The sequence below is a fragment of the Limanda limanda genome, chromosome 4 (genome assembly GCF_963576545.1).
Source record: "Limanda limanda chromosome 4, fLimLim1.1, whole genome shotgun sequence".
In the NCBI taxonomy this organism is placed as follows: domain Eukaryota; kingdom Metazoa; phylum Chordata; class Actinopteri; order Pleuronectiformes; family Pleuronectidae; genus Limanda; species Limanda limanda.
The window spans coordinates 10,957,566-10,975,550 of record NC_083639.1 but is presented as its reverse complement, the minus strand read 5'-3'; the positions used below and the strand labels follow the sequence as shown (position 1 = coordinate 10,975,550).

The 17,985-nt window shown below is 43.2% G+C and overlaps 3 protein-coding genes across 3 annotated transcripts; 2 read left to right on the top strand and 1 right to left on the bottom strand.

Annotated features, from left to right (window-relative positions):
• Window positions 1-139: 139 nt before the first annotated feature.
• Window positions 140-3,323, bottom strand: zc3h10 (zinc finger CCCH-type containing 10). The gene is made up of 3 exons (XM_061070142.1): window positions 2,983-3,323; window positions 1,429-2,663; window positions 140-1,033 (listed from the first exon to the last, which is right to left on the bottom strand). The coding sequence occupies exons 2-3, from the start codon at window positions 2,533-2,535 to the stop codon at window positions 518-520; spliced, it is 1,623 nt and encodes a 540-aa protein (XP_060926125.1). The 5' UTR covers window positions 2,536-2,663; window positions 2,983-3,323; the 3' UTR covers window positions 140-517.
• On the top strand, window positions 3,233-12,096 carry si:dkey-28n18.9 (uncharacterized). The gene is made up of 15 exons (XM_061070143.1): window positions 3,233-3,341; window positions 6,746-6,925; window positions 7,084-7,194; window positions 7,296-7,403; window positions 7,924-7,984; window positions 8,071-8,195; window positions 9,124-9,207; window positions 9,292-9,366; window positions 9,473-9,503; window positions 9,951-10,038; window positions 10,162-10,201; window positions 10,283-10,369; window positions 10,975-11,064; window positions 11,270-11,335; window positions 11,480-12,096. Exons 2-15 carry the CDS (start codon window positions 6,920-6,922, stop codon window positions 11,615-11,617), a joined length of 1,110 nt encoding a protein of 369 aa, XP_060926126.1. The 5' UTR covers window positions 3,233-3,341; window positions 6,746-6,919; the 3' UTR covers window positions 11,618-12,096.
• On the top strand, window positions 5,155-6,413 carry zgc:152986 (uncharacterized protein LOC101884054 homolog). The gene is made up of 2 exons (XM_061069239.1): window positions 5,155-5,395; window positions 6,097-6,413. Exons 1-2 carry the CDS (start codon window positions 5,155-5,157, stop codon window positions 6,411-6,413), a joined length of 558 nt encoding a protein of 185 aa, XP_060925222.1.
• Window positions 12,097-17,985: the final 5,889 nt, after the last annotated feature.

Genomic DNA, 17,985 nt, shown 5'->3' with positions numbered 1-17,985 from the left:
ATTTACCTGTTCAAATCGGTCTCAACATGACTTCACTTGTCTGTGTTTATATCACTGTGAACAGAACAAATCAACTGTAAACAAGAAAGAGATATCACAAGATGCATTTTTTTTTTTTTTTTTTATTTGCAAAGTACCAACCTTAATTTGTACAAGAGCAAACCACAAAAATATGGACACAAACTAACTGGAAAGTCTCCAAGGATGGCAGAGCAGTCTTGCAGAAATGCTTCAAACACTATGGATAACCTCACATGCTTAGTTCCTATGTTTGAAAAAAATCCTTTACATCGACTCAGGTCAGAGTTCACAGGTCAGTCAGTCTGTATGAAACATGTCCCAGCAAGACCATATGACAGTGAGGGAGGCAGAGCGGACAAGTCTTTATCCTGCCCTCTGGTGGAGAAAAGCAGAAACTTTTTTTTTCACTGTTCTGTCATCAGTCTTGAACTTCTCTGATAAAAATCCTCATGCTACAGTCAGACTTTTGTGTGTTGCAGTCGTGTCCATAAACCAGTTAGTGAGGGAGAGTGTTGATCCTCATGCTTTGACTTACGATGGGATACGCCACCATGGGGCTGGTGGCATGACTCATGGTGATGCAGGGCAGAGGCTGCGTCATGGACATAGACACCGACACTGGGGCCACAGACACAGCCACGGAAGCCATGGAAACAGGCGGTGCCATTCCTTGGGCAATGGTCTGTACAAGAGCAGCCGAGAGGGGGGTGATGTCGGGGTTGAGGTGGGGTGGAGGAGCCGTGGGTTGGGCTGAATTGGTTTGGGACACGGCAGGGACACCGGTGGAAACCACCAGGTCCTGCTGTGTGACAGGCCGAGGCTGCATTCCAGCGCTGCTCAGGGTGGTGTGAGTCTGAGCAATGCTGTGATTGTAGGAACTCACTGAGCCCACAGGGGGAACCAGAGACTGCTCAGTGTGAGCAGGAGTGGAGAGCGTCATCACCTTGGCCTGGTTCCGGAACTGGGCGTTCTGGTCCAGGAGAACCTCATTTGTGGCGATGAGATTTGAAACCTGAGAAACACACAAGAGATGGGTCAGCAGAGAAATCTTTTTTTATTTAAAAGACAGCCCTCATTTCAAAACTTTTTTTAAGAATTGACAGTCCACCGCCATACAACTTTGTTTTGTACTGGGTTTTGTTCCCCTCCATCTTCAGTCTTTTATTCCTTTTGTGAAAAAGTGTGGAAATATATTATATTACATATTCAACAAAAAGATAATTCCTGCAAGAAAATACTGCCGTCCAAAAGTCTTTTTATAAATACAAACATGTTTACATCTGACTGTTGTACAAATATTTCAGTAAATAAGCTACTATTGATGTGGGAAATGCTGTATAAGAAAGCTAAACTTTTCATTTTGTCCAAGGTCTGAATAATGCTGGTTTATTCATCGGTCATTCTAACCTGCTTCTTTAAATCTTCCACTCTCTTCCTCAGCAAGCAGTTTTCTTCCTCCAGGAACCTGTACTCAAGGGGACGTGGCGGCAAGGCTGCTTGGATCCCCAGCTCATAGTGTCCAGCTATGCTCCCGTCTGCCAGGCGCAGCCCCTCCAGCCGCCGCCGCTTCAGCTGAAGAGCAGTGTGGTCCATCGAAGCCTCCAGGGAGCCGGCGTCAAACAGACCGTTCTCAAGCAGAGGATCATACAACGAGCAAGAACTCCTGTCGAACCGCCGCTGTCCTGCGGAACTTATGGACAGACAACCACTCATCCCACCTACACCCACTCCCCCAACTCCTGAGATACCTGGGTCTCTGCAACCCCCCAGGCTGGGACATCCTATCCCCATCATGTTACTCACACCTCCGCCTCCCACAAGTCCTTGCATTCCTCCGCAGGTGACTCCTCCTCCAACACCTATCCCTCCCCCTGCAGTCACCATTCCACTGGCACCTGGCCCCATGACACCCCCCACTCCAACCCTGGCAGTCTCATATTCGTAGTCTTTTTGGACATGGCGAAATTTACATTTGTTGCCCCTCTGGCACTCTCCAGTCAGGAAGTCCCTGCAGATGGGGACCTCGGCACGGCTGTGGGGGAGATCCATGGGGGACAGGCCCAGTCGAGCTGCAGCGTTCCCTCGGAGCCTGAGAGGCAGCTCTCCTGTTTTCTTGTAATAGTCCTCATCCTCTTTAGATCCGTGGACAAAGCGGCAGTTGGCGCGCATACACTCCTTATTCTGGTGGTCGTGACAGAAGACGAACTCGTTCTTCTGAACTCCCAGGTCTGGTACCTCGTTGAAGTCTGGGTGTTTGAAGCGGCAGCGTTTCCCCCTCTTGCAGACGTTGCGGATGAAGTCCCTGCAGACGCCATCCGCCAGGCCTGCACCTTGACCTCCACCCGCCCCGTTCCCACAACCGTTTCCAAGCGCTCCTCCACCCCCCATGCTCCCAGAACCAGAGACGTTGCCTCCAATGCTTCCCCCAGAGCCCCCTGGCAGACCGGACCCTTCCTCACTTAGACCACTACCACCACCACCACCTGACCGGTAGGAGCTGTCCCGGTCAGGCATGTTGCTCGGCCCAGCTCGAGGAGAAAGTAGCACTCATGTGTCTGAAGGGGGGGGAACATTCACACACACAGGCAGAGAAATCATGCATGTTGTTATCCTTGTGGCAGTGAAATCTGCGATTCAATGTCCTGCAGGAGAAACAAACACACAAAGCCAACGTTATTACATGTTAGTGAAATATATGACAGACAGGACAAATGCCAGTGACGTTACGTTAGACATGAAACGCACAGTGTTTACGTGACAACAGCTGATGATGTTGTTGTATAAATTAACAAAATAAAATCACAACGCATGACATTTAAAATGCACACAGGCGTTGACTGATGGGAACTAAAGCCCACATTGTTGTTGCATGAACCTAAATAATCGCCCGTCGGACTCTGGAGCTAACAGCAGCTAGCAGAGGTGACTTAGCTAACTGGATAAATGCTAACGTTGCCTCACCAGCAGAAACCAGGAGCAGGATCCAGCCGAGCCAGGGAACACCTGGTCCCGATTCACCGAAGTGTGAACAGATCTTTCTGCAAACGACACCAGGCAACTAGACCCGTGTTGTTAATATCGGGCCCCTTCGGTAATGTTTACCCTGTGTGTTTACCACATTTCTTCATCTACCTCTCACCGCCGACGAAGAAGAACGCGCTCTTCTTCTCTCGCTTTTCCTCGAGTTGCTCTAGTGCCATCTTGCGGCGAAAGTAGCGAATTTAGGAAGTGTGTCTGAAGTTGGGTTTCGTTGTCTTGTTTATGAGGAAATAATTGAGACGTTCACGTGAGCGCAGGAGCAGCACTGGCGCTACGACACGGTGAGTTGAGGCTGAGATTAGATACAAACCAGGTCACATGTACGACCTTTGTCTACGTAGTTTGGCTGAAACTGTGCGTAACATCCTAAGATAAGAGTTCACCTGTGGGGTTCAAAGCCTTCAGCCCCGGTGGGTGTTGTTGTTGCTGACGTGTGGAGAAGCCAGCGGGCAGTGATAGGTGTGGGGATAAACCATAGACTGTATGGGATAAACCTGTGGAAACTGATCTTCTAGATAAACTTCTCTGTGAGGGTCTGTAGGAGCTGTTCTTCATCACACTTCCACATAAACTTCTCTGTGAGGGTCTGTGTAGTGACTGTTCTTCCTCAAACTTCTCGATAAACTACTCTGTGAGGGTCTCTAGTGGCTCTTCTTCATCACACTTCCAGATAAATTATTCTGTGAGGGTCTGCAGTGGCTGTTCTTCATCACACTTCTAGATAAACTACTTTGTGAGGGTCTGTAGTGGCTGTTCTTCATCAAACTTCCAGATAAACTTCTCTGTGAGGGTCTGTGTAGTGACTGTTCTTCATCAAACTTCCAGATAAACTACTCTATGAGGGTCTGTGTAGTGACTGTTCTTCATCAAACTTCTCGATAAACTACTCTGTGAGAGTCTGTAGTGGCTCTTCTTCATCACACTTCCAGATAAATTATTCTGTGAGGGTCTGTAGTGGCTGTTCTTCATCACACTTCCAGATAAACTACTCTGTGAGGGTCTGTAGTGGCTGTTCTTCATCAGACTTCTAGATACACTACTCTGTGAGGGTCTGTAGGAGCTGTTCTTCATCACACTTCTAGATAAACTACTCTGTGAGGGTCTCTAGTGGCTCTTCTTCATCACACTTCCAGATAAATTATTCTGTGAGGGTCTGTAGTGGCTGTTCTTCTTCAAACTTCCAGATAAACTACTCTGTGAGGGTCTGTAGTGGCTGTTCTTCATCCAAACTTCCAGATAAACTACTCTGTGAGGGTCTGTAGTGGCTGTTCCTAATCAAACTTCCAGATAAACTACTATGTGAGGGTCTGTAGTGGCTTTTCTTCATCACACTTCCAGATAAACTACTATGTGAGGGTCTGTAGTGCCGTTTCTTCATCCAAAATTCCAGACAAACTACTCTGTGAGCGTCTGTAGTGGCTGTTCTTCATCACACTTCTAGATGCACTACTCTGTGAGGGTCTGTAGTGGCTGTTCTTCATCACACTTCTAGATAAACTACCCTGTGAGGGTCTGTAGTGGCTGTTCTTCATCACACTTCTAGATGCACTACTCTGTGAGGGTCTGTAGTGGCTGTTCTTCATCACACTTCTAGATAAACTACTCTGTGAGGGTCTGTAGTGGCTGTTCCTCAACACACTTCCAGATAAACTACTCTGTGAGGGTCTGTAATGGCTGTTCTTCATCACACTTCCAGATTAACTACTCTGTGAGGGTCTGGTGTGGCTGTTCTTCATCACACTTCCACATAAACTACTCTGTGAGGGTCTGTAGTGGCTGTTCTTCATCACACTTCTAGATAAACTACTCTGTGAGGGTCTGTAGGAGCTGTTCTTCATCACACTTCTAGATAAACTACTCTGTGAGGGTCTGTAGTGGCTGTTCCTCATGAAACTTCCAGATAAACTACTCTGTGAGGGTCTGTAGTGGCTGTTCCTCATCAAACTTCCAGATAAACTACTCTGTGAGGTTCTGTAGTGGCAGTACTTCATCAAATGTCCAGATAAACTACTATGTGAGGGTCTGTAGTGGCTGTTCTTCATCACACTTCCAGATAAACTACTCCGTGAGGCTTTGTGGTGGCTGTTCTTCATCATGGCCGTGCAAGGTGTCTACCACCACCGGGGGAGGATTCAAGCCTGCGTGGTCCTGCTGCTCTGTTTATCTGCAGTCGCCTTCTCTGAGAAGGGCCGAAGTTACTATGACACCCTCAGTGTGGAGCCGACAGCAGCCGACGGTCAGATAAAGAAGGCTTTCCGCAAACTGGCGTTAAAGTACCACCCTGATAAGAGCAAGACTGCAGATGCAGAGAAGACGTTCAGAGAGATTGTGGAAGGTAAAACACGCCGCACTGCAACCTGCTTATTATCTTATTAAATTTAACTACAGACACAAAAGGTCCATATCTATATAAAAAATGAAATATAATACCAAGAACAACATATAGAAAAGCATAGCAGCTCACAAATCCAAGGTTATTAGGTTGTTGTTAAAACACATGCAGGCATTTGTTCCAGTGTGTCTAGAAACAAAAGGAAAACCGTGTGTCACTCTGTCAGGGGTCAGTTACAGGGAAAGTTCACAGTGGTTTAAAAACTAAAATTGGGTATTTGTGGCGTTCATATGCAGGATATTATGGGTTAATTCCTGGATAGTGGGAGGGAATGGAGAAGAGTTGTCCATCTTTGTATACTTTCTATGCATTACACCATGAGGTGTTTTAATTAGTTTCAACCTCTTAAAAAAATGCATTATAACAATTACTTTTACACATTATGTGTTTGTGTTATATATTTTTTTATTTATACAATTGCGCTTAAATTAGTAGAGTTTGTGCTCTTTTAATCATTGTCTACTACGTGTGAGTGCGCCTCTGGATTGCCACAAATTCCATTGTACTCTGTGCAATAACAATAAAGGAATCAAACTATCATTCTATCTATCGATTGATTGTTTTAACTTGGTGTACCTAATGAACTTGTACCTGATTGTAGATTCCCTGAAGTTAAAGTACCAGCTGTGTTTCCCCTCCTCCAGCCTACACCGTGCTCTCCAACAAGGAGAAGAGGAGACTCTACGACAGGCTGGGCCATGAGATGTATCTGGAGAATCAGGTGTTTACTGACGCTGAGGATGACACAGGTGCACACTTCAGTTTCTCCGACTCCTTCCATGACTTCCATGGTAGTCCCTTTGGGGAGGAGGAGCCCCAGTTCATCTGGACCTTTCCTCGGGACTGGGAGGACGAGGGTGGTCCATTTGAACGTCCCAGCTTTGAGGGACCTGCAGGCTTCAATTTTTTATTCGAGGATATGGATGAAAATGAGGAGGACGACTACTACTATGTAGTCTGATGTCTCTGTCCTGTGTATGACTGTTACGTTTTAATGTGTTTTCGTTTATTGATAACAAAGTCTCCATATTAAATTGTTTATTCTTATCCATGCCCTGTATTCTGCGTCTTTTATGGGATGGCTTCTGAGTTCAGTGGTTGTTTCAATGGTTGTGAATTTTCTGAGGTCATAAGGCCAACAGCTGGGTCTCTGATTGGACCGTTAAAGACATTTTTATTCCCTGTGTGGGTGTGTCAAAGGCACAGAGTTACTGACTAACGCACAATTTACTTATCTTTTCCCTGCATCAGCACTTTAGATTTTGCACTGTTTTTTTACCCCATTTCTCTCAGGACTCAGCGTGCACCTTGACCCGGAGGATATCCTGTGCTGTCTCAGCAGTTGGAACGTAAGCGCTCCAAAGCTGACACAAGACAGAGAGAGCTTTGGGACTTTCTGCACTTTTATAGAGATTTAAGATTTCTACAAACCTAAAACAGGAGACAGGAAACTTTCAGGCTTTGACAATGATGGTAAGTGTGTCTGAAAATGTTGTTTTTATCTCTGGGTATCATGTTACAGCTTTTTACTCCAGGCAGTGTGCGTAATGTGAAGTTGTGTAAGTTTGAATGCGAACTAGAATTCCCTGCCCGTTGTATTGATAGTATTTACAGCTACATTCTTAACACAGGAAGAGGTGCAAGAAGGGACATCTGCTCCTAGTATCCATGGTCATAACATCAAGGTGACAGAGGTGGTGATAGACGGTGACACATTAACCTTTCTGATAGTTTCTCAAAAGGTGAGAAGGGATTCATGTACTTTAAGTTGAGTAAATCTGAATTAACACCAGAAAGATCATTCCGTTGATGTGCTTTAAAATTGGTGGTCTCTGTGTGCCAGCTTTCTGGGACGGGGGAGTACCATGTGTACCGGATCTATGAGGATTTGGAATGGCTGCAGCACCACCTGTTCTCTCAGGAGGACGTGCCCGGGATACAGGGGGTTATAGTGAGTACTTTTCATCTGCGCTGAAGCATTTATTTGACTTGTAAACCATAGATGGACAGTTGCTCTGTCAGTGAAGATTGTGAAGCTGTTGGCTACTTTACTGTTAAGATATATCTTATCTGTTTTCGTGGTGGAAATAGCTTCTTAGAAAACTACAAGCAATAGCCTAAAACCATATGTTGTTGTAACACAGTGCTTTTGTGATGGATGAGATCAATAACTAGAATGTTTCCTTCACAGACAGTAAACGTGATGGCATCCAAGTTATGTTCGGCACTTTGTTTATCTTCAAATGCTTCCTCCTCTTCTTCCTTTACTGATACAGTTGAAAATGAAGCAGAAGTTCATACAGTGAAATTTCCAAAAGGTTGATATTGTGAACATACTGTAACTATAAGCTCTGCATATTGCAACATTAACCCTATTGAGGAGTCTCCCTTAAGCCAAACACCCAATGAAACAATGTTTGTAAAAACAATACTGGCTTGAATAGAATCCTACTTTCTTTTCTTTCTTCAAGTTTCCTCCTATTCCTGCAAAGCCTCAGGTGAATGCATCTGCCAAGGTTATGAAACAGCTTGGTGAGTACACCTGAAGACCACCTCTGCACAATAATATACTTGATCTATTCGGTGTCATCACCAAAGTGCTGAATGTGTTCCTGCAGGTTTCCTTGGTTTGGGAGAGTGGCAGCCGTACTGTAAAGCACTGGAATCCTTCCTGCGGCAGGTTGCTACACACAGCGTGCTGAAGAAGAGTAAAGCTGTGGAGGTCTTCCTCACCAGTGCAGACGTAAGTGGACAAAAAAAGGCTTTCTCTCTGGTCAGCCTGAGTAAAGAGAAAGATGTTACAGAGAATGCAACGTGATCGTTTTTTATGACAGGTAAAGATTGTAAATGGTTAAAATGGTTAAACTGCCTGTGTCTCTGAAGAGACAGAGGAGAGATTCATATAAAAAATACTTTACCTTCACATTCTACATATATAAAGGTCCGGAAATATTTGGAAAGAGACACAATTTTTATAATTTGAAGCTACTACAATGGATTCAAAATTAACTAATTGGGATTCTATTAAAGTGCAGACTTTCGGCTTTAATTTTAGGGTATTTACATCATAATTGGAGGAAGGGTTTGGAATTGCAACAATTTTTCTACGTAGTCCCCTCCTTTCAAGGGACCACAGTGTTTTTTAAGTTATTAAGTATATGCTTTTAACACATTGTTAGCCAAGCACTCTGAGATTTGGTCAGAGGCCATTTCAAAATCACATTTGGATATGCTTTGCTGTGTTGAAGTGTGTGAGTCAGCGTTGGGCGTGATTTAAGCCCTGATGATGACTCTTTAATTTCCTGTTTGACTGCATCAGCCTCATCGGGTCAGGAATGCTGTATGTCGAGCTGAGGCAGTTCTGAAGTGACACAGGAATACTATGATAGTACGTGTCCATCTATGATTTCTGTGGCTAGAGGACATTTTCATTCGAAACCACTGGTGTGAGGATATTTTAACATTGTGTACTAACACTTATTAACACTTCAGCAAGCACTGGTGGGATAAGTTAATCGGCAATTAATACTGAGAGAATATACATAAATTTCATACCAGATATCTTAACTGAGCTTCCCTTTGCTAGTTGTTTATCTGTCTTACGTAGTCATGCTATACTGTGATTTAATTGAAACAAATTGACTTTGAAGTTATTCGATTGATGTGTGCAGCCTCCAGGTCGACAAAGAGTGAGGAAGAACATTTTTAACCGGCTGAGTCAGGCTGTGGGAGAGATGAGGAAAGAAGGCCACAAGGTAACGACCTGGACTCACACAGACAGAACCCACAGACTCTAAACATGCATGTGGAGTTCTAACACTAATGATTTGTATCCACAGGATGTGGATGAGTTCTTTCAAGCGGCTCGGGACCAGAATCTCATTATAACTGGCTGCACCAAGAGCGCAGCAGAGGTGGGCGAATCTCTTACTTGTTTTGTTTTACTCCCTTCGTTCTTTTCGCACATAATCAGATACAAACTGCCCTGTTGGACTTTTTGAACTTTTGTTTTTCCTGCAGAGATTCCTGGATGTTGTGCTAACTGAGCAAAGTAAGAAAAGTGCTTAACTTATAAAAGTACAAACAAGACATTTTTCTGATACGTTTAATTTTAATTAGTTATTAGATGCTACAAAAACAAGGTAATAAATCGAGATTGACAGCTGAGACTGACTTCACGATTGGTTAACAGGACCGCAGACCCATAGATGGTGGCGGTCATACACGGGATATTTTAGCTTGACTTCAGGACAGTGGCAGGAAGTGAAGATGTGTTGTCCATCTTTATGTACAGTCTATTTCTGAGCCATTACTAATGAGTGTGTAAGAACAAAGTGGTCATCAGATTTAATTCACTGGTTTTATTTGTGTATTCAGATTGAATGATTATGGTTTTACGAGGCTGTGTAGTGTATTTATATTCATTCCCATCACAGTAACAATTCAATCTGTTCCCGGTACGTTGTTACTGTGTGTTTGATGATATATTTGTTTGTAGAAATAGCAGTTGCCTGTGGGCACTTCTCCGCTGCTCTGCATCTCTGTGTGGAAGCTGGGGAGGATCCGGACAAACAGGCTTTTTCAAGGTGAGGCGATAATAGAGTTTGTCCAAAGCCCATAGCACATGTACTTAAAGCTAATACGTCTGGACACAAGTCAGATCTATTTATTTGATTAAAAGTGTCAACAATCTCCTCCTTTTCTTACAGGATTTGTGTGAAATTATCAGAAGTCTTTGACTCCATAAAGGTAAGTCGTCGTTGTTGATATCACATTTTAATGGGCCATTGATTTACGAAATAATCCACACATAATGTGCTGTGTGGGCAGAAAAACATGATGAGCACTGCAGAGAACAATGTGAGCACTCTCGGGCTCGGCCTCGACCTGGAGTCACGCTACCAGGAGGCAGAGAAGGTGAGTGGTTTCATCTCACACCCATCGTCTCTACATCTACGCTGAATCTCAGCTTTCTGTCATCGGAACCTTAGACTGTATATAAAGAAGATTAATTTATAGCTTCACAATTAACCTGTTGTTGCTTTTGTCATTTTGTCTTTATAGAGCCCTTTATAACTTTGTTTTTAAAAGGTATTCAATACATTTGTAATAACAATAATGTGAATAACAATAATGGTAATAATAATAATGTATAAGTCATGGTTTCTGTCAATTTAGGTCATTCTCAAATTTTTACAGTAAGTTTGGTTTCAGTTAGTTAGTTGAATGGGGTGAAATGTCATGATGACAGCTGAGACTGACTCACGATTGGTCAAGCGCATGCATACGCAGATCCTCCATTACTGCGGCAGCATACCTCGATCACTATTGCGCAAACACTGGCTCCAAATAACCGTCGCAAGCACAAGATGGCGGCACCCTTGCCCTGGATTTTTCTCCTTCATTTTAGTAAAATGGGTTGAGTTGTGGACGAGTTATCCATCTTTATACCCAGTCTATGTATGGCGTGAACCATGAGATTAATATTACCAAGTGTAACGTGATTCATTTGTCCAATGCAGGAAATGCTGTTCAGGAGAACCTGTAAACTGGCAGAGTTGGAGACTGCAAGGAGGAACGCAGAGAAGGCCAAACCTGTGAAGAAGGCTGCTGTGAGTGTCTGTGCCCATGTATCACTCTGGGAGCAAAGTGCATTCTTTCTTGTCACCAGCAGATGTCGGTAACGTCCCACTGATATTACTCAGTGTCAGGGGATTGACCACTGAGACAAAAAGCTGATGCTAGATACACATAATATATTTAGGCTGATGGAGAACAAGTAAATAATGACGATTTCATGGTCTTCCTGTTCATCAGATGGAGGAGGTGAAGAAAGCAGCAGAGACGGAGTTCAATCACATTTGTGGAGTTGCTAAACAGGAGGTAAAACATTGAATTCAAACTGGAATCCTCAGTTTCCACATGTCTCACCTGCCTTCGCACCTCAAGTCATTGTGAAGCATCCAGTTTGGTGACATGCCTCTGCTGTGTATATGTATTAACATGCATGTGATGTGCTTCCCCCAGATTGCGAGTTTTGAAGCGGCCCGTGTGCAGATGCTGCAGCAGGCTCTGGTTCAGTGGTGCGAAAAGCAGCTTCTTACAGCCAGAGAAAGTGCTGACCAGTTCGACCAGTGCCTCCAAGGCTTTCGGGGGATGGCCTAGTGACCTCACTAGCGCCCCCTTCATAAAGCATCCTCAATATATGTCCAAACATAGCATAGCATTGAAAAACAATGAACATGTCCTTCACCCTTTGTACTGGAGCATGGTGGGGGTTTTTATGATTCAGATCCAGTGTATATAAAAATGTAATTGCAATTTTTGAAACTCTTCTCATAATTAGACAGGATCCCCAAAATGTGTGCATACTCTCAACTCTGTAGTTTTCTTTTTCCTTTCTCCCTTCCTTCCTTACTTTCCCCCAATCTCTCCTTAGCCTTACCAATAAACCTCTGGCAGAGATGATTGATTTCAGATCCTAGCTGTGGCCTTGTCGTCTGCTCAGGCTATCGTGTGTGTGTGTGTACGTACGCACGCGTTCTATGCCACATTCATAGATTTGTGCTGAGAGTGTATTGTGCTGCTGCTCTCAAGCCACTACATCAGCTGGGGTCACACAAAATAAAGTGTGATGAATTGATTCTCAAAGTATCTGCTTGCCTTTGTGTGTGGTTCTTTCTCCTGGATCATTAATCAGCTAGTTTGGCTGCACGCACACGCACACACACACGCACACACAAGGACATGGCAGCAAGGACACTACTCTGGCTTGTTGTTTGGCTTTTTGAAACTATTTTAAAAGTGTTAATAATCTCTGTTACGATCATCCTGTTTTCCATGTGATTTTATGGAATCCTTAATGAGTGGTGATCATTAAACTGTGACACACTTCACTCAGATTTCTGCTCTTGTCATATAAAGACAGTGCTGTTGTCCCCTCCTCTCCGTCAGCTGAGCACTGCACGTCCATATTTCTGCTCTGCCGTGTGCTTCATCTCATCTGTTCTGGCCTGTAATCTCTCCGCTGGGTGAATAAGGAGGAGTGGTTCCCGTTTGAGGGAATGAGACTGAGAGAGACGGATGAACGGTCTCAGAAGAGGAGAGGGCGGAGAGAAGGTTAGGCTCATTTGACAGTGAATGAGTAGATGAAAGGGCAATACATCAGGTGTCAAGAGTATGTTTTCCACACACCCAAACTGGAATGAGATGAATCGTTTGGGCGAGTCATTGGGTAGAATTAAAATCAGCTTACTTTTCTCTGTGGACAGCACATATTTCTCTGATGGTTTTGTAACTTGATATAATTTCTCCATCTGAATCCTCCGCCCTCGTTACTACTGTCCCCTCAGCATCAGATGGGCTCCCACAGTGCTTACAAACACCCACAACATTGTTCCACATATCATCTGCTGACGTTTGTCTAAGTGGTTGTGGTGGCCTGTAATTTGATTGTTTCTTAATGTTTTTTACTTAAACGTAATTTACCCACAAAGTGTCTCAATACAGGGGCTGCATCATTTGCAGGCTGCATTTTAAGACAGATTGTGTCACAGCAGCACAACTAGGCTCCTTCAAATGTGTCCTTTCATCCCCGGAGCAACAAAGGCTTCCACAGTACCCGGATCCTCTCGGGCCAACCTAGTGCAGGATTCACTGTTCTTTGCAGACAAGCTTTGAAGAGATAATGACGGCGGCATGGGACCAACGTTCGGGAAGACAAAAACGTCAGATGCTTGAAGTATCAGGCTTCAACTGAAACGAACAGCTGAATGTTCACATGTTAAAAACCCAAAGTTCATTCAAAGTCTCATGTAGTGTCCAACGGCAGCTTGTTGCTAAGCGGCAGCGGTAAGGACGGGACAAGTAAATCTCAGTAAACCTACGTGGACCAGATGGTATCATTTTGATCTGTTGTTGTTGTGGTCTATCCTCGGCCCACCACCTTTGTGGCTGTTTCGTATTGATAATGGATAAGATCAGCTAAGATACAATTAAAGGCCCGAGTCAGTGGCAAAGGCCGTCCTTCAGATTCAGACATCTTTATTGATCCGAAGTACGGCTTTTCATTTGCCGCTTACGGCAGAAAACACAGCCCCTGAAGAATGTCTTGTTCACATCAAGGTTTTTTATTCTGTCTGCATCACTAAGTAGCAAGCCTGCCTACATCCAGATTTTTAACATGACAGTATTTCATATGAGAAGCTATAAAGATATAAGAGCTACAGAATCAAAACTCAAGGATGCATTTGCTCCATTTGGCCCGTTGCTCAGGGTTCCATGCAGAGACGCCTATGCTGACCATGAGGGGTGATGTGCCCTTAACCGGACGAGATTGGTTGTCTCTAAGTTATGTGGCTCGGTGAATTGATTTACTCATGGCAGCCATTTTGTGAAGTCTTCACCTGAGAGGTCAGTGTCTGGTGGAGGGGGTGGAGGGCTGAGTGGAGCTACATACAGGATCTCTTAAAATCAGCAAAAGCCAAATTGAATACGGATTGATCTGTTTTTAACTCTTTGATAGATTGTAAGGACAGTTTTGTAAGAACTGGCTTTTTAAGTCTGCAAATGAACTTCAAACTGAACATGAATAGCTTGAGCATTTTCACAGTCTAACCTTTATCCCATAGTACACCACATCCTAATTTATCAGAAGAACTAATTGTTTCCCCTCTGTTACAGTCAGTGGCCAGAGGGATTATGTTTTCAGGTTGAAGGTACACCCATCCATGCAAAATGTCAAGAAAGCCTTGAGGGAATGTTTTCATTTTGGGTAAAAATGTTCAGTTGGACTCATGAATATACTGATTAGGATTTTGAGGTCCAATGTCAATGTGACGGTGGCCTTATGTATGTTCTTGCCTCTTGAACATGATATATTTAGTCTGACTTATAGAAATGTGTTCAGATTTTGACCAGTTGTCACTTGGACTCGTTGATAAGATATGATGGTTTAAAGGTCAAAGGCCATGATGAAATATTTGTGAATGAAATATATTGCGAACATTTGGAGGCAGCTTCAGTCGCATCCAACACAACAACCATTAATTTGGACCCAAAGAACTGATTAGTCAAAGGTCAAAGGACAAGTTCACCGTGAATACATTTTTATAACTATATAATTATCAACTATTATTGTACATGTAAATTAGTGACACTTCATCTTTCACAAGAAACTCCAAATATTCGGTGTCAGTCAACAATAACATGAGTCTGGAAAAACAATGTATGTAAGCTCTGTAAGTGCTCTGGTTGATGGAGGATGTGGTTCTAGTCTGTATCAAATCACCTGCTATTCACTGAAATGCCAGTCTATTCTTTCCACTCCGTTTTATGTTGTTGAGGTTGTAACAAAAAGACATTAACTCTCAATATACAGACACATGTTCTAATCATTAAATTTAGCAATTACCATGCAATTTTATCACTTAATTTTTGTGCTTTATTGGATTTAATGAGGCGCAGTAAAAGTTAAACGTAAGAGTTTTATGGACCATTTTTTATAATTCCGTAGTTTTACCTCTTTATCTAAAAGGTTTTATCTACCTGGGAAAAACACTGTGGATACAAGTCGATGTGGGGGATGGTGAACAGAATGCATTATGCTGTATTTACAGTGAGCAATACAAATGGAAAAATCTATGGAGTCTGTCTTTTGACAGGTTCCTATATATTGCAACATTAGTCTCTCTCCTATTATTCAAAGCTGCGACGCTTCCAGCGCTGCTGCTTGTCACTGAATCATTATACAGGAGGAATTTCACAACAGAGAAGCCACATTTCTAGAGCTGCAGAAGCAAAGTGACACACACACACACACACACACACACACACACACACACGCACACGCGCACACGCGCACACGCACACACACTAATGAGAGCTCATATCAACTGCTGATACGATACAGATCAAGGACGGGGAGATCATGCCAACTTTCCTTCTGTGTGTGTGTGTGTGTGTGTGTGTGTGTGTGTGTGTGTGTGTGTGGTTGTGTGTGTGTGTCCCAATGACAACGTGCACTTAGAGCTGCTTTGCTGAAGAAGCTCATTACTGGTGGAAAGGCAGCACCAAGCACACTGGCCTATGGCCTAACAGGGACTGCTCTGTCAAGTGTGAAGTTAAGGCAATAGCTTGTCAAGGCCTAATGCCTCATCCAACCCAGTGAAGCTGCTCTACACCAGTTGGATGAGTACGTCTGTTCAGTCTATTTGGCTCCGTTCACACCTGATATTAACATCTTTTGTGAGGTCCTTAAGATGCTTAGGGTATGAGGGACAAGCAATTAAAAATAAAACGGGCAAAAAACAAGAAACCAGCAGGAAGTAAAATTGAGAATTTTGAGAGATCCGATCACAACTGGACAGCGTTAGGTTCATCTGGTATTAAAATTGATCCTGAATGTGTTGCCTGACACCACATGTGATCACTTCCTCATCTACTATCAGGAAATATTGTACCCAGTTGAAAATCAATACGATTCAGATACATTCAGATCTGAACTTGTGACCACTTGTGATCGGATCACTGTCTGTTGAATGATTTAAAAAATATATGGTGCCAGACTACTTTAATCTGTGTTTACGCAAGAGACGTGTTTAATTGTTGTTCATTCTCATTTCTTTTATATAAATAAAAATATATATCAGTACACGTTGGTTCACATGTTGCTGTGATGAGTGAATCAATCAAACCAATGAAAATCCAGCAACACAGGTCCCGATAATTGAAGTGGGCATATTTTATCCCAACAAAAAAGAAATCTAATAATAATTTCTGAGATACTTTATTGGAGCAGATTATTTATCTCCTGCCAACTATTTTGATTATGGACTTCTGAAAACAAAATCAAATAAATAATACTAGAGTGGCACTAGTAGGGTCACACCAAACGACTCACACTCATACATCAGTTTTATAAATGTGTCAGATTTTCGATGCAGTCTTTTGTCTGGACAAAATTTACAGGGTTCTTTCTTTGCCTGTTCTTTCCACCAAAAATATAGTAACGATACATAGTTTTTGCTGTAATCCTGCTGAAAAAGAAACCAACCCACATTAGCTCCTTGGCAGAGGAGGTACACTTACCATATGTGAGATAAGAGAGATAATTTGCTTAATACCACAACTATATATTACGCTAGGAACAGATCTGTAATTCTCTCTGTGACTGGTCCCTCTGTTCCCTCTTCACACGTCACCATTGCTCCTCTCTATCTTCACAGGCGTCTTTGGTTCCTTTGAGAATCTCTGACTCCTGAGAAGTTGCAAGAACAAAATTTGACAACAGAATGCTTATATAAAAGTTTCCCCTTTTAACCACGTGCCAATTGAGACTCCACATCCCTGCCAATTAGACAGGGCTTAGAATGAGATAAGAAGTAACTCTGAGAGCTTTAATCCTGTATTCACTGCATGGTGCTTTTGTTACAAAGTCCAAAGCTCGGCTCTACCCAAGGTTGTTGGCACATCGTTAAATCTATTCAGGGGGATGAGATGGAGAGAATGAGATGAACCATGAATGCAGGGGCCCTAATCATACTTATTGTTTATAGGTTCATAAGACTCACGCCATTCTCTGCGCAGCACAAAGTTAACACGACAAAAACAGCAGCTCTCAGCTCTGAAATCAGCCCCGATGGCAGCTCTCCACCACTAATTTGAACAGTGCATGGTATCAATTTTCTCCCCTCGCAGAGGATTACAGCATCGCAAAGCATTAGACTTGCTAATTTACACCATTTCTCTGTTCACCACCGAATGGAGCCATAAATATGAATACTTTCACACACCCCCTCCTCCTCCTGGCTGCTTGTCATGCGTTCAAGGGACTGCGGCTGATGTTGTTAATTAGGTCTGCAGTGAACCTATGGACAGGCTGACACACTGAGGTGATGACTCTTCCTGTCTTGACTCAATACGCAGCAGAGAGTCATGGAATACACTTGGGGTGGACGGTTCATTTTTCATGGTACGACTCCAATTAAATATTAAATAAGCAAAGACATGAGACATTATTTTCGAAAAGCATAAAAAGATGTCACGCAAAGTACTGTGAATATCAACTACTTAGATGTAAAATCAGTTCATGACTTCACAGGACATTATATTGACTTACATTGATTTCCTGGAGACTTACTCTAACCGTAACCATAGTTACTTGTATCTGACCAGCTGTAACTAACCCTAACCCCGACCTGAATCTAACCTGAAAACATGATTTCACCTTAGTATTTAATGATTTACATTATGGGGACGTGTGGGGCTATTTGACATGCATAATGTGACGGGTCCCCCAAAACATGTGTAACATATAGACACTCTCTCTCTCTCTGTCTCCCTCTCTCTTTCTCTCTGTCTCTCTCTCACACACACGCACGCACACACACACACACACACACACACACACACACACACACACACACACACACACACACACACACACACACACACACAGCACACACACACACACACACACACACACACAGCACAAATGCACCCATTAGAGTAAAATCTATTATTCATCCATTACC

Coding starts and splice junctions, on each gene's coding strand:
- zgc:152986 (XM_061069239.1), top strand. CDS start 5,155: ATGGCCGTGCAAGGTGTCTACCACCACCGGGGGAGGATTCAAGCCTGC. Junction 5,396..6,096: donor GTTCAGAGAGATTGTGGAAG/GTAAAACACGCC, acceptor CCCCTCCTCCAG/CCTACACCGTGCTCTCCAAC.
- zc3h10 (XM_061070142.1), bottom strand. CDS start 2,535: ATGCCTGACCGGGACAGCTCCTACCGGTCAGGTGGTGGTGGTGGTAGT. Junction 1,034..1,428: donor TGGAAGATTTAAAGAAGCAG/GTTAGAATGACC, acceptor TGTGTTTCTCAG/GTTTCAAATCTCATCGCCAC.
- si:dkey-28n18.9 (XM_061070143.1), top strand. Junction 7,195..7,295: donor TTCTGATAGTTTCTCAAAAG/GTGAGAAGGGAT, acceptor TCTGTGTGCCAG/CTTTCTGGGACGGGGGAGTA. Junction 10,202..10,282: donor AAGTCTTTGACTCCATAAAG/GTAAGTCGTCGT, acceptor CTGTGTGGGCAG/AAAAACATGATGAGCACTGC.